The 17,612-nt window shown below is 44.2% G+C and overlaps 1 protein-coding gene across 1 annotated transcript; it reads right to left on the bottom strand.

Moving 5' to 3' along the window:
- Window positions 1–7,641: 7,641 nt before the first annotated feature.
- Window positions 7,642–13,511, bottom strand: HTR3C (5-hydroxytryptamine receptor 3C). Its single transcript, XM_047755362.1, has 9 exons — window positions 13,445–13,511; window positions 12,027–12,193; window positions 11,570–11,614; window positions 10,995–11,104; window positions 10,550–10,719; window positions 9,253–9,413; window positions 8,617–8,821; window positions 8,202–8,420; window positions 7,642–8,072 (listed from the first exon to the last, which is right to left on the bottom strand). Exons 1-9 carry the CDS (start codon window positions 13,509–13,511, stop codon window positions 7,843–7,845), a joined length of 1,374 nt encoding a protein of 457 aa, XP_047611318.1. The 3' UTR covers window positions 7,642–7,842.
- Window positions 13,512–17,612: the final 4,101 nt, after the last annotated feature.

Genomic DNA, 17,612 nt, shown 5'->3' with positions numbered 1-17,612 from the left:
GCCGAATCCAGCTGCAGGGCAACGGGGAATCCTGGAAGAGGGACAGTGCGGCATAACAAAACGTTTACAAAGTGGGGGACCAGGAGGCACTCTGTTCCACAGAACAAAGGTGCCTAAGCTTAGCCCACATGACTTTTATTAAGGAAGGTAATGAGATTATTATTAGTGGGATTAAGGAAGGTGACAAGATTAGTGGGCAGGAACAGGCATAGGCAATAACGAGGTTACCTTCTTAGTGATATCAAAGGAGGTATCCTTAGGACATAGTGCAGCTGTTTATAGAATAACATGGTGAATGCATAAGTCCTTTATCTTGTCTTTGAAAGAGACTCTGTACTTTAGAACTCCGCGTCCATAGATATTTGCCTTCTGCAGAGTTCAGCTCTCCCGTGGTCTCCAACAAAAAGCTGCTAGAAACATTTGTGTTCTGGTTTTTGTGTGAATATGTCTTCTGAAATAAATATTGGATTGTATGGTATTTGCACTTACAGTTTTTAAAGAAACTGCAGTATTCTTTTCCAGAGTGGCAGTACCATTCCACATTATCAGTAGTTTTTCTGCCTTTTTAGAAGCTTCACATTTTGTTTTTTGTTTTTTGCTTTTTAGGGCCGCACCTGAAGCATATGCAAGTTCCTAGGCTAGGAGTCGAATTGTAACTTCAGGTGCTGGCCTACACCACAGCCACAGCAATGTGGGATCTGAGCTGTGTCTTCAAACTACTCCACAATTCATGGCAACACTGGATCCTTAACTCACTGAGCGAGGCCAGGGATCAAACCGGCGCCCTCATGGATACTAGTCAGGTTTGTTATTGCTGAGCCATGATGGGAACGCTGAAGTTTCATATTTTGGGTAAGCAAGGATTTCATAACATAGGACCCTAAATTAATAAATTCAGCAATGTAAAAATTTAAAACTTCTGTTCATTAAAGGACACTAAATATGAAAAAAAGTCAAGTCACAAACTAGGAAAATATGTTTGCAACACCTATAACTGACAAGATAATAACAAAAAAAGCCTATAAATGAATAATAACCCCCCAATTTATTAGATACATATGCTGAATATATGTACTGAATTGGCCTTTTACAGAAGAGGAAGTGCAATCAATAAACAATAAAAAGATACTCAATCTCGTTTGCAATTATGGAAAGCAAATTAACTTAAAACCATAAGATACAATTTCACATCCAACAGTTGGCAAACATTTAAGTCTGATACTAGAAGGCTTGGTGAGGTTGTAGAGTTACAGAAACCCCTAAGTACTGAGGTTGGGGGTAAAAACACTTTGGAAAGCAATTTTGCTATGCTTTCCTAAAATAGAAGATGTGCATATCATAAGAATCAGCAGTTATACTCCTAGGTATATACTCTAGCAGTTCAATATGTAGCTACTAGTCACATGTAGCTATTAAAATTTAAGTTAACTAAACTTTGAAATTCAGTTTCCCAGTCATAATAGTCACATTTCATGTTCTCAATAGCCACATGTGGTTAGTGGCTACAGTATTAGTGCAAATAATTATGTAATGGAATACTATGCAGCAAAGCGCTGAGTTAACCTCACTTTATCTATCAGTATGGTTAAATCTCAAAAGTATAATGTTGAATGAGAAAAACAAGTTGCAAAACATATATGGTACAATATTATGTAACATGTGCATATTCTAAAATACACACAAACAACAGGTTGTTTAAAATATACTTAGGCAATTAAAACTAAAACAAAAAGTGAGAGAATAATAAATTCAAAATTTAGCACAGTTATTACCTCGTTAGAGGAGAGGGAGATGGATATACTTGGGAAGGCCCTAGTGGAAGACTTCAAAACATTAGTAGCTATAGGTGGGGAATGCAGAAGGATTTTTTAACCTGTCACTTTACACCCTTATTTACTGTTTAAGTTTTTTTCCCCTATAGGCACATTTATAAAAATACATTTTTTTGTCTTTTTAGGGCTGCCCCCTTGGCATATGGAAGTTCCCAGGCTAGGGGTCAAATCAGAGCTGGAGCCGCCAGCCTACACCACTGCCATAGCAGCACCAGATCCAAGCCTCATCTGCAACATACACCACAGCTCATGGCAACGCTGGATCCTCAACCCACTGAGTGACACCAGGGATCGAATCTGCATCCTCATGGACACTAGTTGGGTTTGTTACCACTGAGCCACAAGGAGAATTCCTAAAATTGTTTTTATTGAGGTATAATTGGCATAAAATGAACCGTTTGAAGACTCCTCTTTGACAAGCTTTGACATATGTATGCACCTGTGAAACCATCATCACAACTAAGATAATGAACATACCCATTGGCCTCCAAATTTGCTTTGTATCCCTTTGTAACCCCGCCCTCCTACCTTCCTCAACCCATTCTGACCCCAGGTAACCATAAATCTGTTCCTACACATTACCTTCACATTTCCTAGAATTATGGCATTCTTTCTTCTTTACTTAAATGTTTACAAAGTAACATGTTTCTTTTGAAATATTGATCTCCCTCAAGTTTTGTTATGTACCAGTTTCTATTCCAAGGATTTAAAAAAATCAACTATTTTTTTTGGACCCATCATTTATTAGAAATGTACTTTTTAGGAATTCCTGTCATGGCTCAGTGGTTAACCAATACCACTAGTATCCATGAGGATGTGGGTTCAATCCTTGGCCTCGCTCAATGGGTTAAGGACCCAGTGTTGCCATGAGCTGTGGTGTAGGTCACAGATGCGGCTCGGATCTGGTGTTGCTGTGGCTGTGGCCTAGGCTGGTGTCTACAGCTCCAATTCGACCCCTAGCCTGGGAACCTCCATATGCTGTGGGTGTGGCCCTTAAAAAATAAAAAAGAATATTATTTTTTCACTAATGTGTTGTCATTTTGAGATGTGTTAAAATCTCCCATATAATGATAGAACTGTCACTTTCTCTTTGTAATTCTTTCCACTTTTGCTTTACATATATTTGAGGCTATTTTATTAGATGTATTCAAGTTTATAATGTTTATATCCTCCAAGTGATTAAATATTTTATCATTATGTAGAGATTCTATTTATTCTGAATAATTGTTTTTGTCTTAAAAACAATTTTGTCTAATGTTGGTAAAACCATTCCAGCTTACTTTTTTTTTTTTGGCCGTACCCATGGAATCCAAGTGTAAGAAGCCTGAGAAGAGTGAAAGGAAAGTATTTTGGGAACTCAAGATCCCTGAGACTAGGAATCTAAGCAGATCTTCCTCAGAAAGTGCGAGGAAATAGGCAAGAGTTGTGGTCTTAACTTTTTTCAGAGGCAGGAACTAGGCAAGCTGACAAAATTGCTGCTCTTTGGTGTCTAGTGAGTATTATGCTAGAACAGTGTGGAGCAGGTAGTAAGAATAAGAGAGACGGGCACGGAAAATATTGGCTTTGCATAACTTGGCAGAGTCACTGACTTTACCTTGAAAGGAATCTTAAAGAATGACTTATTTCATAATTGCATTTACTTCTGTCTGCTAAATTATTGTGCCTTTATAAACCCTTGTGCTCGCTTAGTAAGAGGCTCCAAACCTTTTCCTTAAGACAGATGGCCACACATGTTATAGAACATCCTCATGGTGTAATTATCAAGGGCTACTTATTTTGCATAGATTCCTGCAACTATGCTTTATATGCAGACTAATCAATATCAGGGGTATCACCTCTGAATTACTAAGGATGATAATATAAATTAATTGTCCTCAATATCAGATATGGATGGGAGGTTTTCAGAAGAATGAGTAAAAAGATAAAAGAGAAGAGTGAAAGATGTTGGTATAAGAGAAAATATGAGTAGTTACAGAGGAAGGAAAGAGAAAATGGTGTTGAAAGAGAAAACAGATGAGCTTGGTTTTCAGAAGCAGAAAAATGAGAGAAGAGAGGAGCTAAGTAGGAAACATGGTAGTGTGTGTAGATATACTGGATTTCCAGAAGGTGGAAAGAATCAAAGACATTGATAAGACAAAACACACAATAAGACAAAATACACAGATATATGGGGTGCCAAAAGAATAAGTAGGGGGAAATTTTTCTTAGAATCATTGAAAGAATAAGAAAAGAAGCCCTGAGTTTCAAAAAGTTTGTGAGGATACACCTGGATATTGCTAATGAAAGGAGAGAGAGGGAACTTAGAAATGGCAACCTAAGAAGTAGAAACATAAACATTTGAAGAAAGTATTATATCCAGGGCCAAGGAGTTCATAAATTTTCAATGTATACTATTTTTCTTTTTTGGCCATGCCTGAGTCATGCAGAAGTTCCCAGGCCAGTGATTGAACCCTTGCCCACAGCTGTAACCAGAGCCACAGCAGTGACAATGCAGGAACATTAACCCACTGAGCCGCCAGGTAACTCCTCCAATGTATACTCTTAACAGAAGTTTACAATAGAACATGAAGGGAAAGGAAATAAAGTTATCATAGGGGATATATATAAACATATATATATGTATATACACACATGTATACTCTGAAACGATCAGCACAATCAAGCTAATTAACATATCCATTATCTCATATAGTTACCACTTTCTTTTTTCTTTTTTGGAGTGAGAACACTTTTTTTTAGCCTAGCCCACAGCATGTGGAAGTTCTTGGGCTGGGGATGGAACGTTTGAAGCAGCAGCAACCCACACTTCTGCTGTGACAATGCCAGATCCTTAACTCACTGCGTCACAAGAACTCGTGTGTGTGTGTATGTGTGTGTGTGTGTGTGTGTGTGTGTTTAAATGGGAGAAGGACATTGTAAGTCAGATCTACCACCTGAAATTGTGAAATAGCCCTAACATTCCTGGTGACACATCTAGGCTAGAACTAGCTTACATTTTGCTTCATTGTTAGGTCATGTTTTAAACCACAAGGCTCACCTCAACCTTAACATATGAACAGGATGTTGTTTTGCAGAGGATATTGTCAGTTATAATGGCCTTGGCGTATAAAACCTCAAGTCACATACATATGAGGTGGAAAAAAAATCGCAAGGTGACATCTAGTGAAATACAAATGTGGAGATGGGAAAGGAAAAAGAAATGATAAAAAGTCAGTCTTAAGGAATTTAAAATTCCTCAAAGATGTGGTAAGCACTCCTCATTTTATGTTATTGGCAAAAGCCAAGGACCAGTTTCTGAAGGAGATGTAAGAGAATGTGCAAGCAGAAATGCCTTTGCCAGTGTACAAGGAATGTCTCTAAGAATGCAAAGATAGAGAGTTTCTGTGGTGGCTCAGAGGTAGCGATCGCAGCTAGTATCCATGAGGGATATAGGATCTGGTGTTGCCGAGAACTGTGGTGGCTAGGTCGCAGATAGAGCTCGGATCTGATGCTGCTGTGGCTGTGGCATAGGCTGGCAGCTGCAGCTCCAATTCAATCCCTAGCCAGGAAACTTCCATATGCTGCAGTCATGGCCCTAAAAAGCTAAAAAAAAAAAAAAAAAAAAAAAAAGCAAAGTTCCCTGGGGGCTCAGTGGGTTAAAGATCTGGTGTTGTATTGCCGTGGCATAGGTTCCATCCCCAACTCTGGTACTTTTTCATGCCTCACATGTGGCCAAAAAATAAAACAACAACAACAAAAAATGGGCTGCTAATTTTCCACATAAGTTATGGAAAAATAACATATAATATGCAAGACAAGTAAAGGGGCTACACCTAGAGGTAGTGAATACTCACTCTTGGCTGGCTGACTTTCATTCATACATTTAATCATTCAACAAGTCTATCAAGCACCTATGATGTGTCAGGCAAGGTACCATGTGGTGAGCTGTAGAAATGGATGAGATATCGTACCTGACCTGTAGGAAAGCACACTATCTAAGGGGAAGCAGAAATGCAAATAAATCCCTGAAATTTATTTATCTAGTTGAAATAGAGTCAGATATTGGTCTTTGGTATTCTTTCAGTTTCTCTCTCTCCTCCAGTCTTTGCTCCCAGCGAGCTGTTAGAATCCTCCTCAGGATGATATCTGCTGGTGATGGTGTGAAGTACTATTAATATGGAACTCTTTTAAAATAAAAAGTTGTGTTTTTTTTGTTTTTGTTTTTTGTTTTGTCTTTTTAGGGCCACACCTGTGGCATATGGAGGTTCCCAGGCTAGGGGTTGAGTCAGCGCTGCCTCTGTGACCTACACCACAGCTCACGGCAATTCCAGATCCTTAACCCACTGAGCAAGGCTAGGAGTTTAACACACGTCCTCATGGATAGTAGTTGGGTTTGTTACTACTGAGCCACAACGGGAACTCCAAGGGGGTTTTGATGGTAAAAATAATGCAGGCTCACTGAAAACACAGACAAGGATATAAAAGAAAATAGTGGAGTTCCCGTTGTGGCTCAGTGGTTAACGAATCCAACTAGGAACTATGAGGTTTCAGGTTTGATCCCTGGCCTTGCTCAGTGGGTTGAAGATCTGGCGTTGCCGTGAGCTGTGGTATAGGTCAAAGACATGGCTTGGATCTGGAATTGCTGTGGCTCTGGCGTAGGCTGGCGACTGTAGCTCCGATTAGACCCCTAGCCTGGGACCCTCCATGTGCCATTGGTGTGGCCCTAGAAAAGACAAAAAAGACCAAAAAAAAAAGGCAAAAAAAAAAGAAAATAGTAATCACTCATAATCCCATTATCCAGGACAAAGTTTGCTCTTTTTATTTGTTTATTTTTGGTGTCTAGCTCTCCTTATCTTTTCCTCTGCATTTCTGTTTAGCACTCTATTTTTTAAAACAGAAATTTTGTGTATATACTGTTTTGTAACTTGTTTTCTCTACTTTATATGTGGACCGGTCTCCATTGTTTTAACATAGATCTACATGTGGCTACAAAGCATTCCATTATGTGGCTGTATGACTATTTAACCTGAACCTTTTTTTTTCCCTTTTGGGGCCGCACCTGTAGCATATGGAGGTTCCCAGGCTAGGTATCGAATCAGAGCTGCAGCTGCCAGCCTACACCATAGCCACAGCAACGAAGGATCCAAGCCATATCTGCAACCTAGACCACAGCTCATTGCAACACTAGATCCTTAACCCACTGAGCGAAGTCAGGGATCGAACCTGCAAGCTCATGGTTCCTAGTTGGATTTGTTTCCACTACACCATGAAGGGAACTCCTAACCTGAACCTTTTAATTGAGGCCCTTAACTAGTCTTCCTGTGCCCCCTCCAAGCATGAATATTCAGAAAGCCTTCTCTGTTTGAATTTGTGAAATCAGAAATGCTATCAGAATGAAATAATGACACAATGTATTGCTTATTTCAAAGAGCAGTTTCAGGAATGAGAGAGAGGAGGAAGGAAAGTGAAATGGAAATGGTTGGTAAAAGGAACATTTTGCAAGTTGCAAATATTTTATAATAATTTCTTGCAAATGAGACTTGACCTTTTCATTCCTTTAAAACTCTTGAAAGTATCTCAGAGACTTAAAATCAAGTCAGTTTATACATGTTTTGGGTGAAGTATCAAAGCTTCTGCAAGAGGGCTCTTCACCCCACTGTTTGTGGAGCTACAATAAATGTCCTGAGGAAATAATGCTTCCTAGAAAGTCGTTTATTGAAACAAACAATCAAGGAGAGACTCCACTGACCCAGACCTTCTGTGGTAAGGGAGTCAGAAGTTAGATGTGACTAAGGGACACTGAGAGTGTGTGGGAATGAAGACTGTGGCATATGAGAAGTCAGAAGACTGTCTAGGGCAGTTCTAAACTTGCTCAGCAGGGCTCTGTTGGAGTCTGGGGAATATAGAAGGGACATGGTAGTCACTGGGGATGAGCGGCTAAGATTAGGAAAGGGCCTGGGTCTGGCTGGCCCTAAGACCATGAGGAACTTCAACCTGTGGCTTACAAGGAGTGGTGGATGTGGGCATCTCCCTAGGTGTTCCAGAGGACGATGACCGTGGTAATGGAGGTGGCCAAGAAGAGCAGGTAGAGGCGGAAGAGCAGGGAGTCCATCATGTGGCTGCACTGCACCCACAGGCTGACCAGGTGCTGCTTCTGAGCCTCATCTTCTGGCTGGGTGCTTGCTGACCCAGGGCACCCACTTAGTTCTGCCTCTCTGGGACCCGGCCCCTTCCCCACCAGCTCCACGGGCTCCTTTGTGCCTGCAGAGACAGAGACTCAGCTGTGGGCGGCCAAGGTCAGCTGGGGAGGTGTGGGGGCAGGGACGGAGGCGGGGGCAGGGAATTGGAGGGGACGGAGGAGGGAGTGTGGGCCGTGCAGGCTTCCCTCACCAGGCAAGTGGGCGGGACCGAGGCTCTGACCCGAGTTTCCCCTTTGGGGTGCAACCACGGGGCAGCATTTCCTTGGGCTGGTGCGGTGCAGAAGCAGGGAATGGAGCCAGCGGGGCAGGGGTGGGGGCTGGGTGGCGGCCAGGTGCAGCAGGTAGGTGATGAAGATGGTCTCCAGCAGGCTGACCACCATCAGTGACAGACACAGGGCAAGGTAGACACCTGAGGGCAAAGCAAATTATAAATAAATGAGGGCAGATTCCTCTCTACACTTGTTAAAGCCTCTTTCCCCCAAATCCAAACTTTCCTTGGGACCCATTCCCACCCTAAGGGGAGAGACAGGAGTTCTCATGCTACCCTCCTCCCACCATGTCCCCTGCTGCCTTTGCTTCCCCTGAGAGTGGGGTGGGGGCCATACTGATGAGGGGGGTGCCACTGGCAGGGAGTAGGTCTTTCATCATGAGCAGGAAGACGTTGTAGCCCAGGAGGAGTGTTATCTTGAATGGGGCACGGTTCTCGCTTTCTGCCGGCAGGTAGAAGCTGAGGGCATCGATGGCCACCAGAAAGCTACTGGGCACCAGAAGGTTTATGATGTAGAAGGTGGGCCTGCGCCTGATGGCCACCTGGTTGGGTGGAGAGAGTGTGGTGAGTAACCAGTGCCAGAGGGCTCGACTGTTTCTTTAGGCATCCAATCCCTGCCGACGTGCAGTTAGGCTGGCCATGGGTAGATCTCTTTGGGTAATAGATACGCCCAGTTTGGTTGTCTAATTTCCAACCTGCTGGGAGCACAACGACTGTAGACTTTTAGGGGCAAGTAGGGTCCTTTGGACCATCAGACAGGTGGCCTCCTCATTCTTACAACAGCCCAGCTGCTCCTCCTCTCTGCAGGGCAGAGCCTTGGGGATCCCTCTTCCGGGCAATTAGGGCAGAGGGTAGAGTGAAGAGCAGGTGCTTAAGCCCCTGGAACTATTTTTACATCCCTAAGGGCTTTAGATCTAGAGGAAAATCATAGAGCAACTGGACTCAGAAATCAAACAGGGGCCCCTGGACTTACATAGAACATGATCTGGTCATATAGGTTGCTGCCCATCTGCATCTTTGGGGTGGCCTTGTTGATATCCAGGAGCTCCCACTCCCCCTGGGTCTGAACGACGTTACGAGATGTGTTTGTAATCATCCCCAATTCCTTGTCCATGCCCAGGATCATGCTGTCCACTGCAAGGGGGGGCCGGGGCAACTCAGTGCAGAAGTGCCCTTCAGGCTCCTGCCCCCAAGATTTGATTCCTCCCCTGCTGAGTTGGTTTAACAGACTCTCCTCTCTGTCCTTTTAAGGCAGAGCATCCAGGTTTTCTCAGAAGCGGGTCACAGGACCAGCCATTCATATATGTGCAGGCTGCAGCATTGGTGTTTTCTGGTTGTTGTTGTTCTAAGTTGTTATGGGAAGATTGGCTATGACTCAAACATGAGTCAAGAACTTTTGGAGTCGTTCCTATATTTCTTCTCAATTCCCCAATTCTCTGATGTCGTTTTAGTGGAATCAGTCTTGAACAGCTCAGTGTTTTTATAATGACATGCATGCTCATTATAATGATTCATTTATCCAAGTCTGCCACAGGATGCCTGGTGGCATGCAGCTACCTCAATTACTGGGTTAAGGGTGTTAGCTATCAATTTTTAAAATTTTGTGCTAAAATTACAGAAATGTAGCAGCTCAGGCTCAGGTAGGCCTCCTTTGGTGCAAGGGCCATCTAAGATCTAAAGCACTGGTTTGTTGTGTTTTTTAAAAAAACATTATTGAGGAATATAAGCAGTAGTCCTTAACTCTGACTGCACAGTAACGTCACCTGGGGAGCTATAGAAAAATCACAGTGGAGTTCCTGTTGTGGCACAGTAGAAATGAATCTGACTAGGAAACCACAGGTTTCGGGTTTGATCCCAGGCCTCGCTCAATGGGTTAAGGATCCTGCATTGCCATGACTTGTGGTGTAGGTTGCAGATGTGGCTTGGATCCTTCGTTGCTGTGGCTGTGGTGTAGGTCAGCAGCTGTAACTCCTATTCAACCACGAGCCCGGGAACCTCCATATACCGAGGGTGCGGCCCTAAAAAGCAAAAATAAAATAAAATAAAATAAAAATAAATAATTAAAATTAAAAAAATTACAGTACCTAGTTCCACCTGGAATAAATAAATTGGAATTTGTGGTGTAATGCATAGTTATTGGCAGTTTTAAAAAGTTTCTGTGGGCAGCCAGAGTTGAGAAACACTCATATAAAACCTTCCTGAATAATACCTCCATCATTTAAATATCTTCCCTCGAATCTAAAATAGCTAGCAAAACATTTCTCACTCACCTGTATAGAGGAAGGAACTGAAGGTGAGTGTGCAGTTCTGTTGGTCAAAAGGGAAGTAGAAGATGTCCAGGTTACAGATGCTGGTCACCTTCATTGGCCTGTCGTACTGTATTCGACCTTCACTGCTGACATATGCGTTGAGACCTGGAGGTGCCCGATCCACATCCACGCTGCTCTCAAGAGACAGGGAGAGGTGGGTGCTGTGGGAGGCTTCACTGGCTTTTGACTCTCTTCCATCCCAGGTCTTCCCCTACTCTGCTCACCTTTTGGGCTCTTTCTCTAATGTCACTCTAACGTGTCTCTTCTGCTCATAGTGTTTTGTTGGAGTCAACTAATTGAGACTGTGCCCTAGTCTGAGTCTGTTGGTGTCCCCGTGCCCTGCACTGACCCTCAGCTGTTCTTTGCTCATGGGCTTCATGCTGGCTTTCCCCACCCAGATACTCACGATTCCATGACGAGGATGTCTGGGAGCCACAGGTTCTCAACCAATACACTGAGTTTATTGCTGCTGATGCACTCTTCTGGGTTCCAGCTGATGAAAGGATTGTCCCACATCTGCAGCCGGAATGGTGGGAAGCAGAGGTGAGTGATGGCAGAGCTTGTTCTCGTCAGCCCCTCCTGCCCTTCCCTTTCTTCTTAAAACTCTGATCCTTTTGCTCTTATTGGTGTTCCTAAGGGCTGTAGCCTATCTCCGCTACTTTATTAGCTGGGGTCATTGGCAAAGTACTCCTTAATGGCAGTTTTTTTCTAATCAGACAGACCTTAAATGTAGCCTAAAACCACTTGGACCCAGGGACACATCACTACATTGGCCTACAATCATTTGGCTGTTTTCTTCGGTCACCACTTCTACCTTCCTAAACTGCCCAGGGGGATTTATGTCCCTGGGACCAGTCCAGTTCTAGATGGACTTATTTGGTTCCATTTATACTTTGGGTAGAGGTCCGGAAAACCTTTAAGTCACTCCTTAAACTTAAACTTATAATTGGAAGTGGGAAGGGGAGAGTAGATCTGCCTTACCATGGTAACCCACAGAAGTGATGTCAGAAGCTGGAGTTGTGCATCCTGGAAAAGAAATTCCTGTCCAGTATTATTAGTGCAAAAAGACTTGGCCTACATCCACCACATATTCTTATAAATATTTTCTAATTTATTGGACTAGGCATAGCTCTAGATGTGAAATTTTTGCTACTGTATTCCCTTGTATTTAGGGGCAGTTCAGGTTTTAATTGACATTAGAATGAATGTCACTTCTTTCTGGAGCATTCAAGAATGATCAGGACTCAAGGATAAATCCTACCAGAAAAAATATCACTGTAGCATTCTTCTCTGTGACTCCTCATCCCATAGGAAAACCCTCTATTTGGCACAAAATCCATTCAGAGCACCTATTGTTCACCAGTATAATGTTGGATTAACAGGGTAGAGCATCCTTATTCCCCATTATAAACGATGGAAAGTGGGGACCAGGTCTCACCACTTCCAGGATGGCAGACAGAATGAAGGAGACGTTGACATGAGTGGGGACGCTGAAGTTGGTGACTGGACGGAAAGCCTTTCTGTCAAACACTGCTTGGAAGGCAGCAGGATCCACCCCATGCTGGTCAAAGCCTGAGCAGTTGATGGTGAAAGCGTCGCCTCTTCCTGTAGAGAGCAGAGACTGTGAGACAGGGCCTCTATTGCCAGGGCTAGAGCCTTCCTATAGAGAGAGAAAGTGGGGGCACACTGGGAGGAGCAGCTGAGCCCTCCTTCCTGGGCCAAGACTGCCCAAAACCAAAGCCCTTCCTGCCAGGGCTGGAGAGGATGGGCTGGTCTGGTAGGCAAATGGTGGAAGTCGGTGTGGTGAGCTGAGTCAGTACCCTATTCTCATTCACATCATCCATCTTCATGCAAAACCTGCCCAACTCTGTAAGCAAACTCATCCTTGGTGCAGTGGTGGCGACTTCAAGGGGGCCTATGGCATACCCGTCATAAGCCTCTTGGGTCCACTTAGTAGCACCACTCAGCACTGCCCTAGAACTTATAGTCAGGTCCCTTAGAAATCTGCTCTAATGATGTCATTTTCACTTCATTTTCAGGAACTTCTGTTTACCTAAGATAAGTGTTGATTTATCAGGAAGGTAAGAGAAGTAAACAGCTGTGCTTGCTAGATAGATATGGTCAACATGTAGTAATTATTCCGAGTGCCTGCTTAATTCGGTGTTATGTGTTTATTTCGCCCTTCCCTGATTTAGTGACCTCCAATACCTTGGGGTTTATTTCCAGCCCTGGGATCATTAGATGATATCAGTGCCAATGGCACAGTGATCCCTGTGTGGGTGCTTTCTCTTGGCCATGGCCAGGGAGCCATCTGGGTAGTACCTGGGCATTTGTCCCATTTGCCCCATTTCCATTTTTGTGTGATCACTTTCTCTGTCTGCTCCTCTATATCTCCATCTCTTTCCATAACATTTAAGGTCTGTACCCAGGCTGGGAACACATATCCCTCATGGAGGCAAAGTATCCACTTTCTTCTACCTCAGACTGATTCCCACCCTCTCTTGGTAATTTACTTACTCCTTCAGGGATTACCCTTTTCTTAAACACCATTTCAGGGGGAAAAAGAGGCAGGGAGGGTGGGATGAGGGTATGGTGGAAGGGGCACTGGAGGTCAATGAAAAGGTGGGATTGGGGGGGGGGGAACTGGGACAGCTGTGCAGGCAGGGAGAGAGGAGGGCTGTGTGTCCTGAGCAGTGGACTGTCTTTCTACCTGTCACCAAAAGGGGATCAAAACACTTCCACTATGGAAGAAATACTTAACATGTTAATTCTGAATGTCCTTCAAGTTGTAGAAGGACGTTCCTAGATATCCTTCAGAACATCACCCTGGTCTTCCCTGTTGTTGCCCCATCTTACCTTGAAGCAGAAGGCTGATAGTGAAGCAGAGGAGGAAACCCCCCCTAAAGGGCCACCCCCCTTCCATCCTTCTCTCTGGACTCTCCTCTGGGTCTCACCAGGAGCCCCCAAGCCCTGGAACTTAAAGGAGCCTGGACCACACCTTGGTTCCTGGTTTTGAATACCGCTCATGACAGGTGACCACACCCTGTGAGAGGCTGTGGCCAGAGAGGTCACAGCAGAGTGTCCTGCTCTGCCCCTGTCTAGGCCTGCCTTCCGGGCTCCAGGCTGGGAGGAAGTTGGGCCAAGACTAAGGGAAAAGCATCCTGTTTGACGGCTCTGTGCTGAAATCAATAGCAAAAATAACTCGCCTTAATGAGAGAATGTGGGCTGGGGAAATAAGAACCATTATTTTCCAAGGCCAGGGAATCTTCAGATGTGGGAAGATGATAATATTTAGTGATTTGGTTACGTATTCATTCAGGGTAATTGCAAATATCAGCTTACAAATCTTGATTCATTGCTTCATCATCTATTTATATTTTTCAGCAATCCCTAGCTAGACTTCCTCTTTGCAGTCTTTCTCCTTCCCTGATTCCCTCTCCCCCAAACCAATGTTCTCTCCGTATTTTTTACTCTATGCATTGATGACACGATAAAAGAAGTCACAAAATTAAGATAGCATATCTGTTTTTAATGTCTTTGTGTTGTCAGTAGTATTCTACACTGTCACAAGCTAGTAACCTCATCTCACATTAGTATTAATGGCCTATGTCAATGTTATGTCTTATGTCACATCTCTAATTAAAAAATGCAGTCAGACCAAATGAGTGAATTGGAGCATTGTTTTATATGAAGTTTCTTAGTTGCATTTCCAGAAAGACTTGAAAATTTTTTTCTTGAAGAAAGGGTGAAGAATCAGACCTGGAATACAAAAGAAACTTTGTTCAGAATGGAAGATCATGACAGTCCAAAATAGAAACTGCTAAGGAAGGCGGGAATGACCTAGGGGCCCAGAGTGGGAAAGTACAGGACAGAGGGCTGCAGTATCTTCTGTTTGACGTTTGAAATGTATGCAGTCCTTCAGCCCCACCAGTTCTGTAAGGCACTTCTTTCCTTCTTTGGAAACTTGACCAAAGAATGGGGCCATCATGCCATGTAGGACCAGAGACCAAAGAACTACTGTGTCTCTATCCATGTAGATCCACTCCTGGGGCACGGGACTTCTGGACTGGCTAAGAGTGAGGAGCTTGAGTTCCACAGGTAGGCTAGGCTCCCAGACCTTGGGTCTAGGAAAGGAGGGCTAACTCCCAGCCCTGCCGAAAGTGGTTGATGACAGTTGGTGTTTATCTTGTTCTTATCAAGGCTGGCTGAAAAATGGAACCTAAGTCCCCACTAGACTCAGAAATAGATTTAGCTGCCAGGAGATGGAGGTGATAGTGGCAGGGGAAATAAAGCAGAAGGCACAGGGTCCCCTCCTGCCTGGGGAGTCTGAGTCTCAACTCTGGGATCTGGAAATCTCAGGACTGTTGCTCCTGCTGCTCTTGCAGCAAGTGATAACTCACATGTGAGTACTGTATGCCAGGCATTGTGATGTGTCTTCCTCGCCTACCTCATTGTATGTAATCTTCCCAACAATCCTACAATGCAGATGTTGGGTAGAGAATGTGGAAAAAAGAAATGGAGGAATTCCCGTCATAGTGCAGTGGAAACGAATCCGACCTGGAATCATGAGGTTGTGGGTTGTGAGGTTGTGTGCCTCACTCAGTGCATCAAGGATCTGGCGCTGTGGTGCTGTGAGCTGTGGTGTAGGTTGCAGATGCGGCCCAGATCTGGTGTTGCTGTGGCTGTGGTGTAGGCCAGCAGCTGTAGCTCCAATTAGACCCCTAGCCTGGGAACCTCCACATGCTGAGGGTATGACCCTAAAAAGCAAAAAAAAAAAAAAAAAAAAGGAGCCAAGTAAATAGAGCATTTTATATTTTCTTTCTTTCTTTTCTTTTCTTTTTCTCTTTTTTCTTTTGAGGCCCACACCTGCAGCACATGGAGGTTCCCAGGCTAGGGGTTGAATGGGAGCTGTAGTTGCCAGCCACAGCCACAGCTACAGCCACAGCAATGTGAGATCCAAGCCGCATCTTCGACCTACACCACAGCTCACGGCAATGCGGGATCCTTAACCCACTGAGTGAGGCCAGGGATCGAACCTGCGTCCTCATGGATTCTAGTCAGATTCGTTTCCACTGGGCCATCATGGGAACTCCTTTTTTTTTTTTTTTTTTGGACCTATATTTTCTGACCGTATTTTGGAACACAGTACATTGGAGGAAAATGAAAATTTTGTCATTAGCTACAAGAATCACACACCCACAATCTATTGATCATGTTTTCTAAAAACACTTAAGATGATGAACTAGAGACCATTTTCAAATAATGCAATAAAAATGATAGTACTTAAAATAACCAGGGGTGCAGATTTTTCCAGTACCTATGGCTTACAACAAGCCACATAAATATTACACAGTTTTTCAGCATGGACAGTGGGTCTCTTTCACCTTCAGAATTCTTTATGTGCTCATGGTACTTTTCACATTGACCACAGTATTTTCACATTCTCAGACAAATAATTAAGCACTTGGAATCTTGTCTGGGAGGCCTACTAGTTTAGGCTAGCTCTCACTGCGAGTTCATCCCAGGATGGAGTTCCCTGTTACGCATGTGATTTGGATATCCCTCTTGGGTATGCCTGCCTCCTCCTTCTCTACTCTGCACAAAAGGGGAAGCTCACCATATTTAGACAGAGGCTCAGTAGCTGGATTATGATTTTCTAAAGCCATTAAGAATAGCTGTCCCCATGGAGTTCTGTCGTGGCTCAGTGGTTAACAAACCCGACTAGGACCCATGAGGGCACAGGTTTAATCCCTGGCCTCGCTCAGTGGATTAAGGATCCAGCATTGCCGTGAGCTGTGGTGTAGGTCGCAGACATGGCTCAGATCCCGAGTTGCTCTGGCTGTGGTGTAGGCCAGCAGCTACATCTCCATTTTGACCCCCAGCCTGGGAACCTCCATATGCTGTAGGTGCAGCCCTAAAAAGACAAAAAAAAAAAAAAAGAGGAAGAAGAGTTGTCCCCTACATTCTCTGGAATACTCTGGGGAGCCTCTAAGATTCCCATTTTGGCTCCAGATACATGTCTTTCCTAAGCCAAGCTGGGCTTTCATGGTAACTCAGGACTAGGAGATGTTTCAAAACTCTGAGCTGATTCAGGGGTCACTGTGGAAGAGTCAGGGACTTCCTCTACTTTCAGTTTTCTCTGGGCATCTTTAGACCCCCATCTTGGGTTCATATATCTTTAGTTTCTGTACTCTGGGGAGTCAGGACTAGGCAGTATGAACACTAGATTCCCTAAGCCTTCGGATACGAAGGCCAGAGGCACAGACACTGGGTTTAGTTGCCCAGGTGAGAAACAGTGTCCGAGGCTCAGAGGCAGGGATTGAGCGCCCAGGGCAGCCAGCACAGTCTGTATGGGTAGCCTTGAGAGTCTGCTCTCCTCCAAGATGAGGGCAGGTGTCACCTTCAACCCGTTTCTCAAGCCCTGTGCAAACACTAGATGGGTATTATCCTTGAGCACACAAGTTTTGGCTGGTGGCTCCCTAGGGTAGCTGAGAATCAGGGAATTTTGGAAGAGCCAGAGCCTGGGCATGGAGCAGTGGGGCCTTCAGAGGCTAAGGTTTGAGTCAGTGCAAAGACATGCCTGGGTTTTCGAGCTCTTCATGTTTGGGGACAGTTCTGGAATGGTTGGAAGGTACTGTCAGCTTAAGGCATTGATGTTTCTGGAAATCTTTGTGTTCCCCTTGGGGTTTCCTAAACTTTAGCTGCAGCTTAGCAGTGGGCATCCTCACCTGCAAAGTCAGCTTTGTCATCCTCTAGCTGCCTCTTGTTTTGGAGGATGGCCTCATGCAGCACAAGCCAGCCTTCCCAGGAGGGTAGAAAGCCAATGCAAAGGATTTCTCTGGAAACTGTATAGTACCATTAAAGCCCCAGGCTTCATACTGGTCACTTCCTTAGTGGTCTCACTCCTAGACTGGATTTTTCTAAATTATCCTCTGTTGTGTAGGCTGTGCAGTTTGAAATGCAGACCTGACTATATCCTTCTTATCCTTGAATTTTGTTTCCTTTTTTCTTTCTTTTTTGGCTG

Source organism: Phacochoerus africanus, chromosome 1 (assembly GCF_016906955.1).
Source record: "Phacochoerus africanus isolate WHEZ1 chromosome 1, ROS_Pafr_v1, whole genome shotgun sequence".
Lineage (NCBI taxonomy): Eukaryota > Metazoa > Chordata > Mammalia > Artiodactyla > Suidae > Phacochoerus > Phacochoerus africanus.
Note: the sequence above shows the minus strand (reverse complement) of the source record. Positions and strands in the feature narration are given on the sequence as shown.

Excerpts from the sequence above, each read along its gene's own strand:
- HTR3C (XM_047755362.1), bottom strand. The coding sequence starts at position 13,511 with ATGGAAGGGGGGTGGCCCTTTAGGGGGGGTTTCCTCCTCTGCTTCACT. Across the intron at positions 11,105-11,569 it reads CACTTCTGTGGGTTACCATG|ATGTGGGACAATCCTTTCAT; the intron begins GTAAGGCAGATC and ends TTCCGGCTGCAG. Across the intron at positions 8,421-8,616 it reads CAGTGGCACCCCCCTCATCA|GTGTCTACCTTGCCCTGTGT; the intron begins GTATGGCCCCCA and ends CTTTGCCCTCAG.